Source organism: Panthera leo, chromosome F3 (assembly GCF_018350215.1).
Source record: "Panthera leo isolate Ple1 chromosome F3, P.leo_Ple1_pat1.1, whole genome shotgun sequence".
NCBI lineage: Eukaryota > Metazoa > Chordata > Mammalia > Carnivora > Felidae > Panthera > Panthera leo.
In genome coordinates, this window is record NC_056696.1 from 7,141,966 (window position 1) to 7,160,732 (window position 18,767).

The following is an 18,767-nucleotide window of genomic DNA, read 5'->3' on the forward strand; positions in this document are numbered from 1 at the left end:
CTTAACAGACTGAGCCACCCAGGCGCCCCTATTACTGAGTATTTAAAGTTCATTCTTCAGTTCACCTGTGCATTCATTTACTCACTTGTGCAACTGACAGATAAAACTTTTGGTAAGCCTTCTCTGTGCTGGATACTGGGGGTGCAGAACAAGATACAGACTCTGACGTCAAGTGATTCACAGATATTTCTGGCAAGAGACTACAGTTTTCTGGGGCTCAGTCTTCCATCCTTGCCTCTGGAGCCTCCTTTTGTCCTCCAGATATATACGGATCAGTGTCTCTACTTATTCTGTCCCTTTTACCTGAATGGCCTTTCCTTCCTACTCTTGTTCCCCTCCAGACTAGGCTGAAATACGACATCTAGGGTAGGATTCTTTTTTTAATGTTTATTTATTTATTTTTGAGAGAGAGACAGAGACAGAGAGAGTGAGTGAGGATGGGGCACAGACAGGGAGAAAAAGAGAAGCCCAAGCAGGTTCCACACTGCCAGTGCGGAGCCCAATGTGGGGCTCGAACTTGAGTTGTGACCTCGAAGTTGAGATGGTGACCTGAACTGAAACCAAGAGTCAGAAGCTTAACTGACTGAGCCACCCAGGTGCCCCTGTGGTAGGAATATTTTTTTAAGCAACAGCTCTGTTGACATAATTCACATATAATTCTCTCATTCAAGTGTGCAACTGAACATGTCTTAGCATATTCACAGAGTTGTGCAACCATCACATCAGTTGATTTTAGAACACTGTATTGCCCCCAAAAGAAACCCCATACTCATTAGCAGGAGTCTCCATTTGCCCCTAACCTCCTCAGCCCCAAGCAACCACTAATCTTTCTGTCTCTAAAGATTAGCTTATTCTGGATATTTCCCATAAATGGAGTCATACAATAAGTTGTGTTTTGTGACAGGCTTGTTTCACTTAGCATACTTCTTTCAAGGTTTGACCATGTTATAGAATGCATCAATACTCCTTTCATTTTTACTGCCAGTATATAGAAATAGATATAATCACATCACTAGTTGATGAACACTGAAGTTGTTGCCATTTGGGGCTATTATGAATAATGCTGCAGTGAACATTCAGGAACACAGTTTTGTGGAGACATGTGTCCTTTCTCTCAGGTATACACGTAGTAGTAGAAATGCTGGGTTGTACGGTAACATCATGTTGAACCTTTGAAGAAACTGCCAGACTTTTCCCCAAAGCAGATGCACCACTTTACAATCTTAGTAGCAATGCACGAGGCTCTGATTTCTCCACATCTTCGCCAACACCTGTTATTATCTGTCTTTTTGGTTACAGTCGTTCTAGTAGGTGGGAAGTAGTTCTTATCTTGATTTGGATTTGCATTTCTCTCACAGCTAATGATGATGAGTGACTGTGCACAAACTTCTTCTGCCATTTGCCTGTCTTCTTTGGAGAAGGTTCTTCACCCATTTTTAAATTGGGTTGTCTTTTTATTAAATTGTACGCATGCTTTATAAGTCCTAGTTACAAGTCTCCTACCAGCTAGGTGATTTGTAAACACGTTCTCTCCTTGTGGGGATTGCCTTTCCACCTTCTGGATGACGGACCTTTGAAGCACAAACATTTCCAATTTGGATGATGCTTGATTTATTCTTTTTCTTTTGTTGCCTGTGCCTTTGGTGTCATAATGAAGAAACCACTGTCTAGTCCAAGGTCACAGAGATTTAGGCCTATGTTTCCTACCAAAAGTTTTAGAAGTTTAGCTCTTACATTTACGTCTTCACTTTGAGTTAATTTTGGAATATGGCACAAGGTAGCAGCCCAAGTTCATTCTTCGACATGTGGATATCCAGGTTGCCCAGCACCATTTGTTGAAAAACTACTCTTTCCCCCATTGATTTTTCTTATCATCCATGTGGAGAATTGGCTGTTGAGTAGAATCTTTTCAAACTCTCTCCCACCACAGGATGCCACCCCTTGCACTGAGCCCCCACCTTGTCACATTTCACCTCCTCACCAGACTAGAAGAGTTGTATGAGCAATACACATAGTTTATTTAAATATATCCTACTGCAACCCCAGTGACTATTTGTGAGTGACATATAATAGTTTATCAGTAATATTAAACAAAGTAGTGCATAAAAGTGAGATAATCATTCTGTGCTCCCCTGCACTCTAAACCTCTACAACGTGAAGGGGACAGCTTAAGTCATTAAACACTTTCTGGCTCTCAGTGCCCATGAAGCCATTGCTCCTTATGACCTGAGGCCCTCCAACTCTGGTTTTTCATATGTGGCCAATGAAACGAGGGAGGTAATGAAAAAAATCACCTCCATCAATTTTATTGCTATGTGATTAAAAAGCATCTTCTGAAAAATGCCAAGCTATATGGAATTACTCTCAACAACCAGTAATGATTTAGGGGAGAGGAAGTGGGGAGAAGGTGGTTATAATAGCAATTCTAGTTTTAAAAAATCTATTATTATGGATCCCTCCTGAAACTGCTGATGGAACATAATGGATGGATCTGTGGTCATGTTTGCCTTTCCTGAGTTAGAGTCTAATGGAAAGCCCAGTTATTCTTAGTGCAAATGTCTATAGAACGCTTTCTAAAATCTTTCTCATTTTCTCTTCCTTTTTCCTCCCTTTTCCTCTACTCTTTTCTCTTTTTTTTTAATTGTTTTTTAAATGTTGATTTATTTTTGATAGAGAGAGAGAGACAGAGTATGAGTGGGGGAAGGGCAGAGAGAGAGGGAGACACAGAATCCAAAACAGGGTCCAGGCTCTAAGCTGTCAACAGAGCCCTACGTGGGGCTCGAACTCAGGAACGGTGAGATATGACCTGAAGTCACATCCTGAAGTCAGATGCTTAACCAGCTGAGCCCCCAGGAGCCCCTCTCTTATTGTTTTTATAACTGAGACAACTCTAGGGTCCTCCCTTCTCTTCCAGCTGATGAGGTAAGTCTAAGGTATCCTAAATTCAGCATTTAGAGACTTAAGACTGGTTGTCATCATCAGCTAGTCATACTTCTTGTATGACATGTTAGCAAGATACATACAAAGATCAATATCCACTCATAGATTTTAAAATATAGACAGGGGCGCCTGGGTGGCTCAGACAGTTGGGCGTCCGACTTCAGCTCAGGTCACGATCTCGCAGTCCGTGAGTTCGAGCCCCGCATCGGGCTCTGGGCTAATGGCTCAGAGCCTGGAGCCTGCTTCTGATTCTGTGTCTCCCTCTCTCTCTGCCCCTCCCCCATTCATGCTCTGTCTCTCTTTGTCTCAAAAATAAATAAACGTTAAAAAAATTTTTTTAAAAATAAAATATAGACATAAATAGATATTTGATCCATTATCTTAACTCCACCTTTCGATTAAAACATATCTGGTTCTTGCTATATGAACCCTTGTATGGCTTCAATCACTATACAGAGAGTGGACCTTCAGTAACTTAGGAAAGGAACACTGACCCGGTCCTATAATTCTATGATAAATTTCAGTGGAGAGGCAACTTGAACATGATACCCTAAAGTTTCTAATTCAAATTAGGATATGAAAATTATCTCTCACTATGAGTGAATTCAGGTTTCTATGTAAAATTCTGAGCAAGTGAAAGAAGGATCCAAAAGAAAAGGCGGTACTCGCCATGAAGAGACAAACTTTCAAGTGGAACAGTTCTTTTCAGTCCATCTTCTTTTTTTTTTTTTAATTTTTTTTAATGTTTATTTATTTTTGAAACAGAGAGAGACAGAGCATGAACGGGGGAGGGTCAGAGAGAGAGGGAGACACAGAATCTGAAACAGGCTCCAGGCTCTGAGCCATCAGCACAGAGCCTGACGCGGGGCTTGAACTCACAAACCGCGAGATCATGACCTGAGCCGAAGTCAGATGCTGAACCAACTGAGCCACCCAGGCGCCCCTCAGTCCATCTTCTTAAGGTGTCCTCAGAAGCATTTACTTCTCTTTTTTTCCCCTAGCTGCCACTCTAAGAAAACAGGAGCACTCTCCTGCACTTCAGTGGGAACTTTCAACCACAGCTTGATTCATGATTTCCAAAGCCAGGCTGATGCTATCAGGTGCATGACTTATTACCATGGAGAGAGGCAGAGCAGAGATGGAATGATCATCAGAACTTCAGTTGTAAGTAGAGAGATGTGATACAAAGAACAATTTCCCATTCCTCATGAGGAAGGCTGTAGGCAGGCAAGAAATAAGGACACTGCTGCTCTCTTGTCTTTTCCCTAAAAACTAAATGTGACTACAACTGATCCACCTAACTACAGATGTTAACACCAAAAAAGGGTTAGATTACTTTGACAGTCTGTTAACAAGAATAATGGGAGAATCTAGACATGTTGCAACTTACTAACAGTCAGTTACATCTAGAATCTGCAGAGTTATATCTATAACCTCCGCCTGGGGTGTCTCTTACACCAGACTCCAATGAGGGCCCAGGAAACATTCCAGGGATACATGAAATCTCTAAGAGAATTTAAAAAAGTATTTTTTTTTTTGTTTTCACTCAGATGATTAACAAAAAAATCAAAATACAGAAATTGAACATGATCATATTCTAGGTCACCTAGGTACAGAACTGCCACACATTTCATTCCTGGACTGCACTTTGTTAGAGCACCAAGTGGAAGCTATTAGGATCATAATTCTCCAACAGGAATACACCCTTGTCATCCTGGGGATCGAGAGTTCACACGGGAACTCCAGCTGAGGATATTTCATTCCACAGGTTTCAGGAAAGCTGGCTACTCCTCTAAAATACTTCCTTGGACAGTGTGCTGTTGCCTGAAATGTATCCAATAGAATTTCATTCTTAATTCAGAGTAGGGCTTTAATCCTTATTGCAAATTAAAGTCTGTCTTGTAATCAAATTCAACTGTTTAAAAGGCTAGACATTTTATTGTCCTATTATTAATCATAATGAAAAAATATGATCTAAAATTGGTGACAGTAAAACTTCATTTTTATCAGATCAGCTGAATAACTGGAATATTTGAAATGACACTTGAAACTCCATGCAATTTATATTGATTTTATTAATACTTAGTTCATAATTAAGAGAGGCAGAGAAATATCTCCTGTGTTTCTGGAAACGGAGGAATTTTGAGTTAGAGAAAACCTTAGCTATCACTTCCCCAAGCTTCTCACTTCACTGGGAAAGAAGGTGAGGCTCTGAGAGGTTTGCTCAGGAAGTTAGCTGAAAAGCCAAATCAAGAAGTCAAGTCTTTGGACTCACAGTCCGAAGGTCGAGTAGGACCCCGTCATTTGAAGATATCTTCCATCATTTGAAGATACCTTCTACAAATCATTAAGGGAACTGTGAATTCTTTATTTTTTTTAAAAAAAAAAACTCATCCTACTTGATTCTAACATTATTTATAAAATGACATTTTATTGTATGCTATCTGAAATTTGAAAATCTTGAAATTATTTTATTACATAGAAAGCACTACAAAGGAAATGAAAAACCAATGCAAATATTCCCCAAATATAACATGACTTCTGTGCCTGACTGCAGGGCGTGCAGTATGTTATATAATAGGGAACTGCACTGGGATTCTGAACCTTACAGAAAGAAGCCTATTTTCTATGGCACTGGAGATGTTGGGGTCAGTTATGCAAGCATGCTATGGAATCAAAAGACACATATGTTCCTTGAATGCATCTTCCTTTTCCACAGCCCACCCCACCGTTCCCATTCCTTTGCTCAAGCTGCCACACTGGATCTTCCAACCAAAATGCCTTCCTCTCTCATCTCTAATGGGCAACGTCCTTTAAGGATGCCGTCTCTCCCTCTTCTAAATCCCCATCCCCCTGTGTAGTTTGCTAATTATAGTTACTAGGACCTCTCTGACATATAGTTATTTGCATACCTGCCTTACATCTTCCCTTCTCTAAGAACCAAAAAACAGAAGTGTGCTCCAGTCCGGCACAGTGCATGCAATATATGGTTGCTGAATTAAAGCAACAAGTGAAGTTTAGGGCAAAAAATTCTAAATTTGTAACAGTGACTGTTCTATTCCAAATCTGACTTTTTTTTTATGTTTGTTTATTTTTGAGAGAGAGAGGCAGAGACAGAGTATTAGCGGGGGAAGGGGAAAGAGACAGAGAGAGGGAGAGAGGGAGAGAAACAGAATCTGAAACAGGCTCCATGGTCTGAGCTGTCAGCACAGAGCCCGATGCGGCGCTTGAACTCACCGACCGGAAGATCATGACCTGAGCTGAAGCTGGACAGTTAACAGACTGAGCCACCCAGGCGCCCCCAAACCTGACTTATTATTCTTTCCTTTAAAAGTACAGGTACATGGCCATATTGAAGTGATCACTACGAAGAATAGGAAGTAACACATAAAAATGCTGGAGATATAGTTAAGTGAAATAAGCAAAAACCAGAATTCTACCAAGTAGCATGTTTGCTATTTGCAAATACCATGTATGCATATGGACAAAAGTAAAAGGTAAAACAGAAAAATGAAAACAATTTGCTCTACTGGGTGATGGAATTATTGGCTTCTGTGAATGTGCTTATGTTTATATAATATTGTTTTAAAAGTTGTACATCTGTAGTAATGAGTAATATTTACACTGGGTATCAGTACTAATATTTCTGGACTGTAAAAAAAGGAAAAGCACACATAGCTGCCCTATGTCTAACGCTTCCCAGCTTGCTGGCCAGTGTGGCCACACAAAACGCTGCTGGCCATCTGGTAGCTACCCCTATTGCGGACTTGGTACCCAAGACGATGGTCTCCAAGAGTGGCAGGTTGGTCTGTGGGTCCAACCTTTAAAGTCAAAAGAAGCATGCAGAAAGTTTTTTAAGGACCAAAATACGTATATCCAGTGAAACTGAAAATACAGCAAAAATTCCTTGAGTTCACTTTACAGTTTTATATTCCTATCCAAAGACATTTATTTCTAAATGTTTACCCCACAAGGCATATGCTTTCTAAACTGGCTTGTTTTCTATCCTCTTTGTACCCTTATCTCTGAACAGCCCTAAGTTGCTATCTTCAGATATATTGTTTCTGCTTACACATTTGATCTTTAAAAAATACATCATTATGGTGAATAGCATTACCATGTCTCTTGGAGAATCAAAGGACTCTTTTTTGAGCATATAAATTTCCACTGAGTTTTCATGAATGGGGTAAACACGTACTGCCCAAAACATTAACAGAGTTACCAAATGATGAATGTCCCAATAATCTCCAACTTGGTATTACTCACTGGATTGATTTGGAAACTGTTCTGTGCAAAAAAACAAAACAAAACAAAACAAAAAAAACCTTACTTTTTAACTGCTAATTTTGTAATTTTACCGACACAATTACGGTTCAAAATGAAGAAATTAACTTTGCATGGTGTTTTAGAAAAAACAGAAGTTCAATAATCTTTTATTAAATGAATTTTATTTTTATTTACATGATCCCATTTGTCCCATTCAAGCAGCGCGCGGCACAAGAACAAAAGAGGCTGATTTATTAGACATACGCCGGGCTGAAGAATTTTCTCACAATTCTTGGTTAGGCTGTGATAAGAACACAAATTTATCTGAACAATGCTTTAGGGCGTACTTAGGGAAGATGCTAGAAAAAAAAGCTTTATTGCATCACACACATGGAACCAGATTCTGCCTCGCATGGGCTGTAGCCAGCATGAAGTTCACACTACATTAATTTGCACTTGTCGATATGCTGCTTTGCAAGGTTTTTGTAGGCATGTTCAAATGTGTACCCCATCTCCTCAACTAGAATATAAACTCCCTCAGGGCAGGACCTGGGTCTTCCAGCTAGCACCCCCTCGGTGCCTCCTGCACCGGCCTGGGTAGGCCAAGCCCTCGCACGCGGCTGCTGCCTGAGTGAGGAGCAGGGAGAGGGACGCGCTAAGCCTCCAGCGCTGGAAGAGGGTGTGAAGAACACTGGAGAGCAGCTCTGTCATCACCAGGGCCGAGTGATTACATGTGCTAACGGCATGCCCAAGTGGCCCCTCTCCCAGTCAGCTTTCAGAGGCAGAAGTGAGACTGCAGGTGGTAGTTGGAAAGTCTCTCAAGTCTAGCTCTCCAGAAGCTATCCATTATCTCAGTATACTCCCCCAAAGCCTTCCGACGAGATCACATGGCATTACAGACACAAAGCAGAGAACAGAGCTGAGGAGGATTTCGCTTTAATCTGTAGGTGCTAAATTACAAGCAGAAAAGACAAATACCACTACTAGCCACTTGAACAGATCGGAGTGAAATATTCTGAGGATGCTCCCACAATCCAGTAGAAGACAGTGGACCTCGGAGGTCCATTTGCTGGGTTTTCAGCATATTGTTCTTATTGTTTGAAACTGGCAGTTTCAGGGAAGAAAGTTCCATTGCCTGTTGCTGCAATCTACTGCAATCATCTTACTCTCAGAAAGTTCTTATTTCAGGCTATTGTGATTTCCAGTTGCTGTGATTAAATAGCTTTCTTCTTATTCTTTCCATATTGAGGATCAAGGCGTTTAAACAGGTGTTAAGCTTCCTCCCTGAAAGAATCTGTCTAGCCCGTGAAGGTAGTGAAGATTTAGACTTCTCGAAATAAAAAGGTGTAATTCTTCAACTTTTCTTCATTGTCTTTATTTCTCTGCCCTTCAGTAGGACCTCCTTTTAGGACTTTGAAGCCTTCTTCTCATCTTTACCCAAAGCCATACAGAACAGATGCACGTCTTGCAACAATTTAAATAAGTCAACTGTACTTCAGAAATAATTCCTCCATTGAAACAGTCCACGTATGACGTCAGTACTAAAGTGCTGAATCATACTGCTGTAGATAGGAGTTCAAATTCTTGTTTGGCCCAATTTTTCTAGCCAAAATTTTCTGATCTATTTCTTTTTTATATGTGCCCTACCCTAAAATATTTGTTTTCATTACCCCACTCAAGTAATTTTGAACTTCAATGCCTCCTGCTCAGTTGTAGCTACAACTCCAAAGTTATAACTTATGCAATACTGGTGGGAAAAAAAAAAAGTCTTATCTGAAAAAAACTGTACCAACCTAAAAGAAATTGTGCTGCAAAGCAACTTTTATATTTATACTCTCACCTAAGCCATTATTACACCATGTGCCACCACTAAGATGATGACGCCATAAGCAGTCACACACTCATTTGGTAAGGCCATGAGATGACGAAGAGGCCATGGAAGAGGCCACGTGCTGCACTGAGAAATACTCTAAAACCATTAAGTTATCATCGAAGATTGAGGAGTCTTTGAACCCAAGCTCCACTGTTTAGTAAGGCAATGAGAACCCAAAGACATACAGTTCTATTTCTATACCCAGGGCCGGGGCTGGCCGACTTGGTCCATAAGGGCTCAGAGCGTAAATGTTTCAGTCTCCGTGGGCTCGAGTGTCTCCGCCACAACTCAACTCTGTGTAGCAGGAAAGCAGCCGTCGACAATAGAGAACGAATGGATGTGGCCGTGTTCTAACACAACTATTTGTCAAAACAGACAGTCGGTCGATTCGGCCCATGAGCCGTCGGTTACGGGTACGGGGCCCACGGGCGTGTTACACACTCCTCCACGTCTGCGTGTGTCAGTGGGAGTGCACGTACGTGCAGCAGCACACCACACCTCTGCCTGCCTCTTCCCACTGCCTTGGCACCATCACGGGCGTGTGATGGGTGCAGGCAGATGGGGCCCCGTGTTGAGAAGCCTGCCGTTTAGCGCTCTGTGGTCGACCTCTCAAACTTCTTCATGACTATATATTGGCACTTGTGTTTTGTCAGGAAAGTCTGAGGAGGCAGTGGCGCTGCTGCTCGGGTCCGCGGTCTTGTCCCTTCCCTGCCTCACAGCAGCCCCGAGACGGTCCTCAGACACCTGTTCCCCTGCAGTTCCCTCGTCTGGCCCGAGCTGTGTTGTGATCCTGCCCTGTGTCTCGGGTGGAATCAGGTCATGGGAGTGGTGTGGGGGTGGGGTCGTGTACTGCTGTCATGCTCTGCCTCTGACAGGAGCCCAGATGTGAACCTGGAGAAGATGGGGTTGAGGGTGTGTGCCCCTGACATCACAGGGCAGGACACAGAGGTGGCTACATCCCTGCCTCTGACAACACCCCGTGGCCTCAATATACAGCCTCTGCTTACCCTGATCCAGCTACCAGGTAGGTCTCCCCACTGCTCACCCCACCCCCCACCCCGGGGAGCCCTGTGCTGGAGATCATCCGAAGTTAAACAGCAAATAGAAAACACCATAACTGGGCGAGAGAGAGAGAGAGAGAGAGAGAGAGAGAGAGAGAAAGGGACAGGGGGAGAGAGAAAGGCCATAAAAAAGGAAAATTTTTATATTTTAATACCTTTAAAACATCACTTTTCCCCTGCATTTGAAATTACTGCATTTTCTGTTTATATTATGCCCTGATCAAACCTTTTAGCTCTGAAGAATCACCTTCGGAGATTCATCTACCAGAATGGAAGGTGACAAAGAAACTTTCACTTCTTCATCGGCCATAACCTTTGTAAGGGGCTTCCAGTCACACTCCCGAATCTTAAATGTAAGACTGAATTAATTACAAAACTTGTCTTTCAGACTCTACAGGGCTCACTTCAGGATATGACTATTGGGGTTGCGACATGGTAGCCATTTTCCTTCAGACAGTTGGCTCTAGGATTAATTCATAATCTTTAGAATGATGCTGACGCACCTTATAAATTCAGAGCACAATCAAAATATATGTGTGAAATTTAATGAGACAACAACAGATAAAGAAAGTTGAAATTTTGCTGAGATATCCCTTTATCTCCTGTGAAAGAAGATCAAACCATAACATTCTGACACACAAAAATGCTCCTGTCTGTCTGGTTCTAAAAAAACAGCCATAAAACAGACATTGTTAAGATGGTCAGAGGAGTGTGAATATGGGCTTGGCATTATCAGATATTAAAGAATTATTGTTGGTATTGTCATGTGTGATGACGACCTGGTGGTTATGAAAAAAAATATCCTTCATAGATGCACACTGAGGGGTTCATGAGTGAAATAACATCATGTCTGAGATCTGCCTCAAATACTTCAGCAAAAGGAGCAATGGGGGAAGAAGACAGAATTCGGGAGAGAAGAGGAAGAAACAGACGACAAAGGTGACAAAAAAGACGAAGGAGGAAGAGAGGAAAAAAACCCACGAGATCGATGGAAAAGAATTGGCAAAATGGTGAGCCTAGGTGATGGAGATGTGGGAGTTCATATTAACATTCTCTTTGTATGTTTTTAAATTCCAGTAATGGAGTGTGTGTGTGTGTGTGTGTGTGTGTGTGTGTACCTGTTGCTTACAAAAAATTTGTAATAAAAATCAGGGTACAGATTTTTCATTCTCCTCCAAACCAAATGTCTTTTTTTTTTTTTTTTTTTTTTTTTTTTTTTTTTTTTTTAGTTCAAGAAGCGTCCTCTCGGGCTGGCAGGGCCGCTCTATGCTGATGTGATACAAAGGAGTTGATGGGAAGGATAATCCGCCCATGGGTTCCTGACACAATATAAAGAAGAAAAGGAGAAAGTGGGAGGAAGAGATCGCTATTGTTAGTCCCCTAACCCTTCCTTCTAATTATGCCAGAGTCAAGGCTCGGGTCACAAAGAAAATGATTTTGGTGCTCAACCATTTGCCCTATTTTGTAGACATCAAAAAAGCTCTTGTTCTTACCACATTCCAATCTCACAGTTTCCTACCTACTTTAAAAATGTATCAAGAGTCCAGATTAACAAAAATATGAATAAAATGACTATATTACAAGGAACACTTTGTGAAGCTAGAGATGGCCTTCTTGTCATGCTCAATTGCGTGATGTGTAACACTCTAAAAGTTAAATACACTTTATATTATTATAAGTATTTCAGATAAATGCTCGACATGCCCAGCTTTTAAAAGTTGAATGTAAATTTCTCTCTTGAGTGCAGATGGTGGGCAAGCAAAGGAGCTCTTTGGTCTTGCGGACAGAAGGTCAGGTCATGGCTGAAAGACCAAAGAACAATTGCTGCTTTGCTCGTCCAGATCATCCTCGGAATGAGACACCACTCCTTTCTTTTCAGAAACTGTCTGTTTGATACAAAATAGTTACAAAGAGTACCTATAAGATTTCCTCACATTCTGTCCAAGAGAAAATGGTAACGAGCACATCACATCACAAGCATCTTGTAACCGTTCCAAGGTTTTATTCCTAACCCTCTGACCTCCTGAGAAGGCACATCTTTATCTAAAAACACTGGAAATCATTATGAAAACTGCTAATGTTTCACTATGTAGCAGGAAATGGTTTACAAATGGAAACGGCTCCTTTTAAAATCCTGCAACCTTAGCCTCCACATCATTGCTGGTTAATTGCCAAGAGCTATAAGCTCTGAAAGACAAATACTACAAACGCTTCTACACGTTATTCATTTACAAGTGATATGCTAATCTTATTATTCCTATAGTGTTTTTTCTATCTGGAACATTATCCTGTAATTTTAAATAACTCAGACACTCTTCCTATTTGTTTTTCCAGTTAGTCCAAGATGTTATATTGGGCAGATGCTATAAAATACTATTACAAAAGTATATAATAATGCTAGTGAGCAAACCAAGATGATACCCTTAAAAAAAAAAAAGTCAAAATACATCAGGAAAGGAAAGGAAAGGAAAGGAAAGGAAAGGAAAGGAAAGGAAAGGAAAGTTCCGTTTGGTGTGGTAGTCTTAGTCCTTCAGTCGAGGACAGAGAGGATTTTCAATTCTACTATCAGGCACGCCCCCAACTGGATGCCATGAAATAGTTTCATTATCCCTACATGTTAGTAATGAAAATTCTGAAAATTAAAGTCTGAATATAGCGGCACAAAAGCAGAATCTGATTTTGGTTGTTCAGATGTTAACTTAATGCCAGAGATTTCAGCTATGCCTTGAAAAACTTTTTGTACTAAATTTCATTATCACTTTCATTTTTAATACTTTTCCCAACTGTCTCTGTGTCATCTGCATAGAAAGTTGACAGGGTTGAAAGGGAAAATATGCTGGAAAGTATAATACAATGCTTTGAACTAGAAATATGTTTTGAAAAAATTTACCAAGAGCTACCTACTTTTAAATTGTGGTGTTTTTTTAAAAAAAAATATTGACACTGAGAACTCATTTTAATGGAATAGATTTATCAATCTGCTTTTGCTGAATATAAAGAATGAGAGCCTCCAATGTTCTGTACTGTAACATAAAAATAGAAAATCCAAAGTGAGTCTATTAGAATTGCCTCTCTAAAAACTTTACCCATGTCAACAATTAAAATTGGGAGTATCTACACGATCTCAACAAAGATATAACATAAAACATCTGTTCAGCTGAGACTGAAGTAAGCAGCATTTTCCCCTAACATTTCTAATTTCCCTGTATTTAGGCAAACGTATTCATGGTTATCTTAGTTAAAACTGGTTTCACTCTGCCAACAATCAATTTGATTGACATATTTACATATCAACTCATCTCATCTTACAAATTTTAAACTTTTTCACTTAAAATTGGATTCAAGTTGGCATCTTTCAAGAACTTTATGTACGTATATTTTAGGTTCAAACTGTGCATTAGAACATTTTTTTTTTTTTTTTACTTTTGTAAGTAATAGATACACATATCCAAATGTATTATTTATGACCTGTCAGATTGGGATTTTATATGCATGCGGCTGTATTCTCACCATTTCATGTGAAAGGTGATAATTTTAGGCAACTAGAAATGAAATTCTTTTAATAGTATAAACTGGATTGTTCCATTAGTTAGAAGCAATATAATAGAAATAAATAACTTACGTCTTTAATTAGGTCTTTAATTGCTGCAGTTACCCTTGTCATCTCTTACCTGATCTTTCATTTCAAGATCCCTTTTAGTTTTTGCTCTGTACTCTCTGTGCTCCTTCTCTGCCTCATCCTTCTCCATTTTGGTTTTATTCAACTGATAGCGCATTTCCCCACACACCTGTTAGATTGTAAAAACTACATCAGTAGCTGCTGGAATCTACCAGGCAATGCCTGCAATTAGATCTTTTGGTGCCCCCTAGAGGTCATATAAATAAAATACAATAGAACTCTTCTAAGAATGGCATTTTCTGTTTAGAATATTCAATGTAATCTGTTAAGATGCGAAGGCAGTATCAGGTACTACTGAGTTTAACAACTTCAGATTACAGATAAAGAAATGTATTGAGAAATTTAAGTAATGTGCCCAAGATTTTTTTGTGGGAAAAATCGTTTCAATTGCACGCTATTATCCAAAATGCATTATCACCTCAATCTTAACTAGGTGAAATCATTAACTAAAATATTAAGCTATATCAATACTCATTCAAATTATTAAAGTTAAACAGACATTCTATAAAATAAAGGTTTCCCTTAAAGATTTGATCAATTAGGCTTTTATTTAAGAAATTTATAAAGGAATTTTTCTCTCTGCTAATAGGCTATATGATCGGTATTTAGGTGTGCAGTGGTCCTTAGTATTCACTACAATCTCTCAGATAATGTCAATCTTATGCACAGTGCTATGCACTTAAATTAAGAAACACTGTCTCGTAAGAGTCATAGACTGGAACCATGCACACTCTGCATTTATAACTGTAGCATTCAACATAAACGGAAAACATACATTTAAGTGAAATGATTTTAACATGTCATTAAATAATGGACACACACAGCATCCTAAAAGTGTTGTGTATCATCCCTTACACAATTTTTTTGTATAAATTTTTTTTTATACAAGGGCTCTACACACAGGTAAATATATTTGGTAAATGCAATTCAGCAGATAAATCTAAAGAAATTCTGAGCCTTTGAGATAACTGAGAACCTGAAGAGATTAACACACACGTCTGTTAATTCAGTCTCTGATTTACAAATACAAGTTTTTAAAAATTATGTATCATCCAATGGTTATAGGTGCTTGAAACCTTTCAATTTTGGTATTTATCCAAAAATACAATCAGAACTTTAGAAATTAGTTTTATCATTACTGAGGTATTAGAATCTTATAAAACCTCCATCTATCTCCTATGCTCAAACAAACAAACAAAAAAACACTTTTAAAAATAAACCAATCTGACAGAGGAAAAAGTCAGTAAGTTTCTCCCCAGTGGCCCTCAAAATACTAGGAAAAGAATACAATTACTGAAAATTCTACTTGAAGTTCAAATTCAAATGCCCTGAATGTGTCAGAGGTGATCCCTCCCATTTCAAAAACACTAGTAATTTATAAAAAGTTATTAATTTTAAAGCTAAATAAAGTTTAAAATGAAGAATGACAGAAAAAAATTAGAGGGGCCCTAATTCCCTTTCTTTCTTGGTTCTTCACTATTCCAACCTATTCGATGTATATACATGAATGAAATGAAAAAAAACAAATTGATGCCAGGAAATAATAATTACACAGCCATGGTGTTTCAAACCTAATACCAACATATAATTATTGTGTAATAATAAATGCCTAAGCATTAAGTTTTATTTAAAATTATTTTATCCCTTAATTTTATTTTTAAAGTTCCCTTGCCTTACTGCTTCCACGTTAGCATCTGCTAAGTTTATCCATGACACTTGAATTTCATCTAAAATAAACTAACGAATTAAACTGAAGTAGAATGATTTCATCTCAGGGTTGGAGCCACCTCAAGGCACCCTTCTGATGCTGGAGTGTTTTTTTGGACAGTTCTAAAGATAGAAGAGGCATCTTGACTGTACATGTTTCAACAGAAAGTTCTCTCCCTACAATGGACTGAACACTCACCACAGCTTTCTCCCTAATTCTGGATTAACCACTGTCACCCCTCTATCCCAACTCCCTTACATTTACCCTTAGCCTCCACACAAACACGATGATGATATTGGCAAATCTGATAGCTTTAAACCTCTATATTGGCTAACTTGAATTTTAGAAAGCAAATGGAGAATTAAAGAAATTCAAGGGAAAAAAAGAAAAAAATGGGCTTTGTTTCTTCTATATATTAAAGGCAATTGCAATTACTAAATTATAAAGCAACATTGGCATTACAAATGTGTCAACATTTAGGAAAATATGTTGATAGCTAAAATGCGATATGAAAAGGGTATACATTGCAAACAAAATTATCCGTGTACATTCTGGTAAAAAATATATCCATTTAATTTATTACATCATGCGTGCTCACACGCAGTTTCTTAGTTTTAAGGCAACTGCTTACTGATATCTACATGGACTTCTCGTGTTTCATAAATATGTACCTTACAGTGGCCAGTTGAGACTATTAAACATTTTAGTTCTTGGTTCACAAGTTTGTGATGCCCGAAGTGCAGACACTGTGATGTTTTGAAGTATAAATTTAAGGACCAATAAAATAAGACACTTAGTGTGAGAACCTTGATATTGAAGACCAGGTATGAAAAGGAATAGGAGGTAGAAAATTTTTTATTTTAAGCACACTCTTGGTGTTGTATATATATATGTCTTTTACTATTTTTGTGGGGACCAAACCAATGCTATCTCTGGCAAACATTTTTCCTAACTGTCTAATTTAGAGATGCTGGGATTATCACACATTCAATGACTAAAGTAGTGAAACTTGCTTAATGACAAGTCTGTCTCAGCCACTTTGAGTTCTTCAAGGACATTATTTGTGTCTAATTCATCTTTGTATTTTCAGCACTCATCAAAGGGCCTGCCAGTAATAAGCAAATGTTTGCTTAATGACCATTAGGTGGACCTTTTCTGTCTTAAATAACAAAACCTTTCTTTTCCGTGCTTCTTTCTGAGTTTTGTGCGTTAGAAAAAATTATAAACTAGAATCTCACTTTGTACCTTTGTGACATCCATTTCCTTGGAAGCAAGCTGGTTTTGAATTTCCTCTAGTTGGTTAATAGCTGAAATCTTCTCTCTTGTAACCTTTTCAACCTGGACCTCCAGTTGGGCAATATTTTGAGACAGGGACAATATCTATAGGAGGAAATGAAAGTCCTAAATGATAATGGCATTTGACAAAATAAATATTGAGAACACTGATGACCCAGCCATAAGAAAGAATGAGATCTTGCCACGTGCAATGTCAATCGACCTAGAGACGGTAAGTCAGAGAAAGACAAATACCGTATGATCTCACTCACTTGTAGAACTTAAGAAACAAAAGAAAGGGAGAAAAGAGACAAAAAAACCACAGACTCCTTAATACAGAGAACAAACAGGTGGGTACCAGGGAGGAGGTAGGTGGGGGGGGAGGGGTGATGGGTGAAACAGGTGAAGGGGATTAAGAGTGCACTTATCTTGATGAGCACAGAGCAATGTATAGAACTGCTGAGTCATTGTATGGTGCACCTCAGACTAATAAGACACTATGTAAAAAAAAAAAAATCTTGAATTAATAGTCTTCACGTGGCCACTTGGTTCACTCTTAGATCATTTCTCTGTGGATCGGGTATGTCCATTTTTCCACCTCCTCCACTCACCCGTCCCCCATGACTCAAATATGTACCTCCTTCCCATTTATTCCTGGGTCTCTACCCTCATTTGGGGAAATACATAACAAGATGATAAAATCAAAGTTTGGGTTGAGACTTCAAGGTGAAAAGTTGTGGAAGAGGCTGATACAAATAAATTTCAGGGGCGATGTCAAGCAATCAGAGAAGTCTTGAACTCTTCTCTCACATGGAAGGATAAAAGGACTGGTCGGGAGAGCTGGAGAGGCAGATCTCTTTAGAGAGAGCAACGGAGATTCAATGGATCCTACTCTCCTTCCCCCCAACACCAACAGAGGAGGCTCTATGCACTTCACTTTGCTACACAAAACCACCAGCGCTCCTGTTATTTCCCCTCTCAGCCATTATCCCCTCTCCTCCAGGAAGTTTCTTTGACCCCTTGTTCCCAGCACAGAATACGAGCCCTTGATGCACTCAGGGTTGCTATTCAGCTATTGTGTCCTGGGGGGGCCATGTCTGCTGTTTGCAGCTGACATCCACTCTCACGGATTTGCTGCTCATGCAGTCCTGTGGTTTCATATCTCGACTCTCACTCTGGTGTATGGCTCCCACAACAGCTTCTATATATCTCCATCACACCGCAAGGTCTGCACGCTTCCAACGATGTACTTATCTCACTCTGTTTAGTTGTCTGTTTCCACGTTAGACTGCAAGTTGCTCAAGGGCGTATCCCTCACCAAATGTTTGCGGAATGGATCACTGGAATGAACAGCTCTTCTGAGGAGCACTCCACTCTACGGATCTCAGGTTCTTAGTTTTTCTTCTCAGGGTGAGAAATGCTTTCTAGGTCTTAGATTTAACCCATTTTACAGTTTTTTTTTGTTTGCGGTTACATTTTACTCTGCTCCAGTAAGTCAAAATTTCCTAGACTCTTAATTTCTTATTTGTATTAGCAGCTTTGACGTGAAGAAGAAACGCTACCTTCCTCGAGAGTGAAACACGCAGAGATATCTATCAGTTTTTAATCTGGTAAACAAGAACTCATAACAAAATTGAAATAACATTTTAAATCTACCGTTGCACGCTGACATGGATGTGAACTCAGTTTTCACAACTGAAATCAATAACTCGGATTTTGTGACACAGATCAAGATTGCCTTTGAATTACATAACGAACTAAAGTTGACACATATGAAATAATCAGCCCTGGTAGCTACTTTCTAATTAAATGGTAGATACATCCATTAACTTTTCTGGCAATTGTGGGGAATTGTGTATTTGACTTATGGTTTGTTTACATGTCCTTCTTATGGTTGAAAGATTGGCTAAAAGTCCAATTTGCACATAAAGCTACTTTTACTAATACCCAGCTACAAATGATTCT

General features: G+C 39.3%; 1 protein-coding gene across 10 annotated transcripts in view; it reads right to left on the reverse strand.

Annotated features, from left to right (window-relative positions):
* The window catches only part of SDCCAG8 (SHH signaling and ciliogenesis regulator SDCCAG8), a 258,511-nt gene that overhangs the window by 147,459 nt on the left and 92,285 nt on the right, over positions 1 to 18,767 (reverse strand). For all 10 annotated transcript variants that reach the window (XM_042926493.1, XM_042926498.1, XM_042926494.1 and 7 more), the window contains 2 exons: positions 16,773 to 16,907; positions 13,812 to 13,928 (listed from right to left, as the gene is read on the reverse strand). In XM_042926493.1, coding sequence (XP_042782427.1) covers positions 13,812 to 13,928; positions 16,773 to 16,907 — 252 coding nt within the window. The remainder of the gene's footprint in view (positions 1 to 13,811; positions 13,929 to 16,772; positions 16,908 to 18,767) is intronic.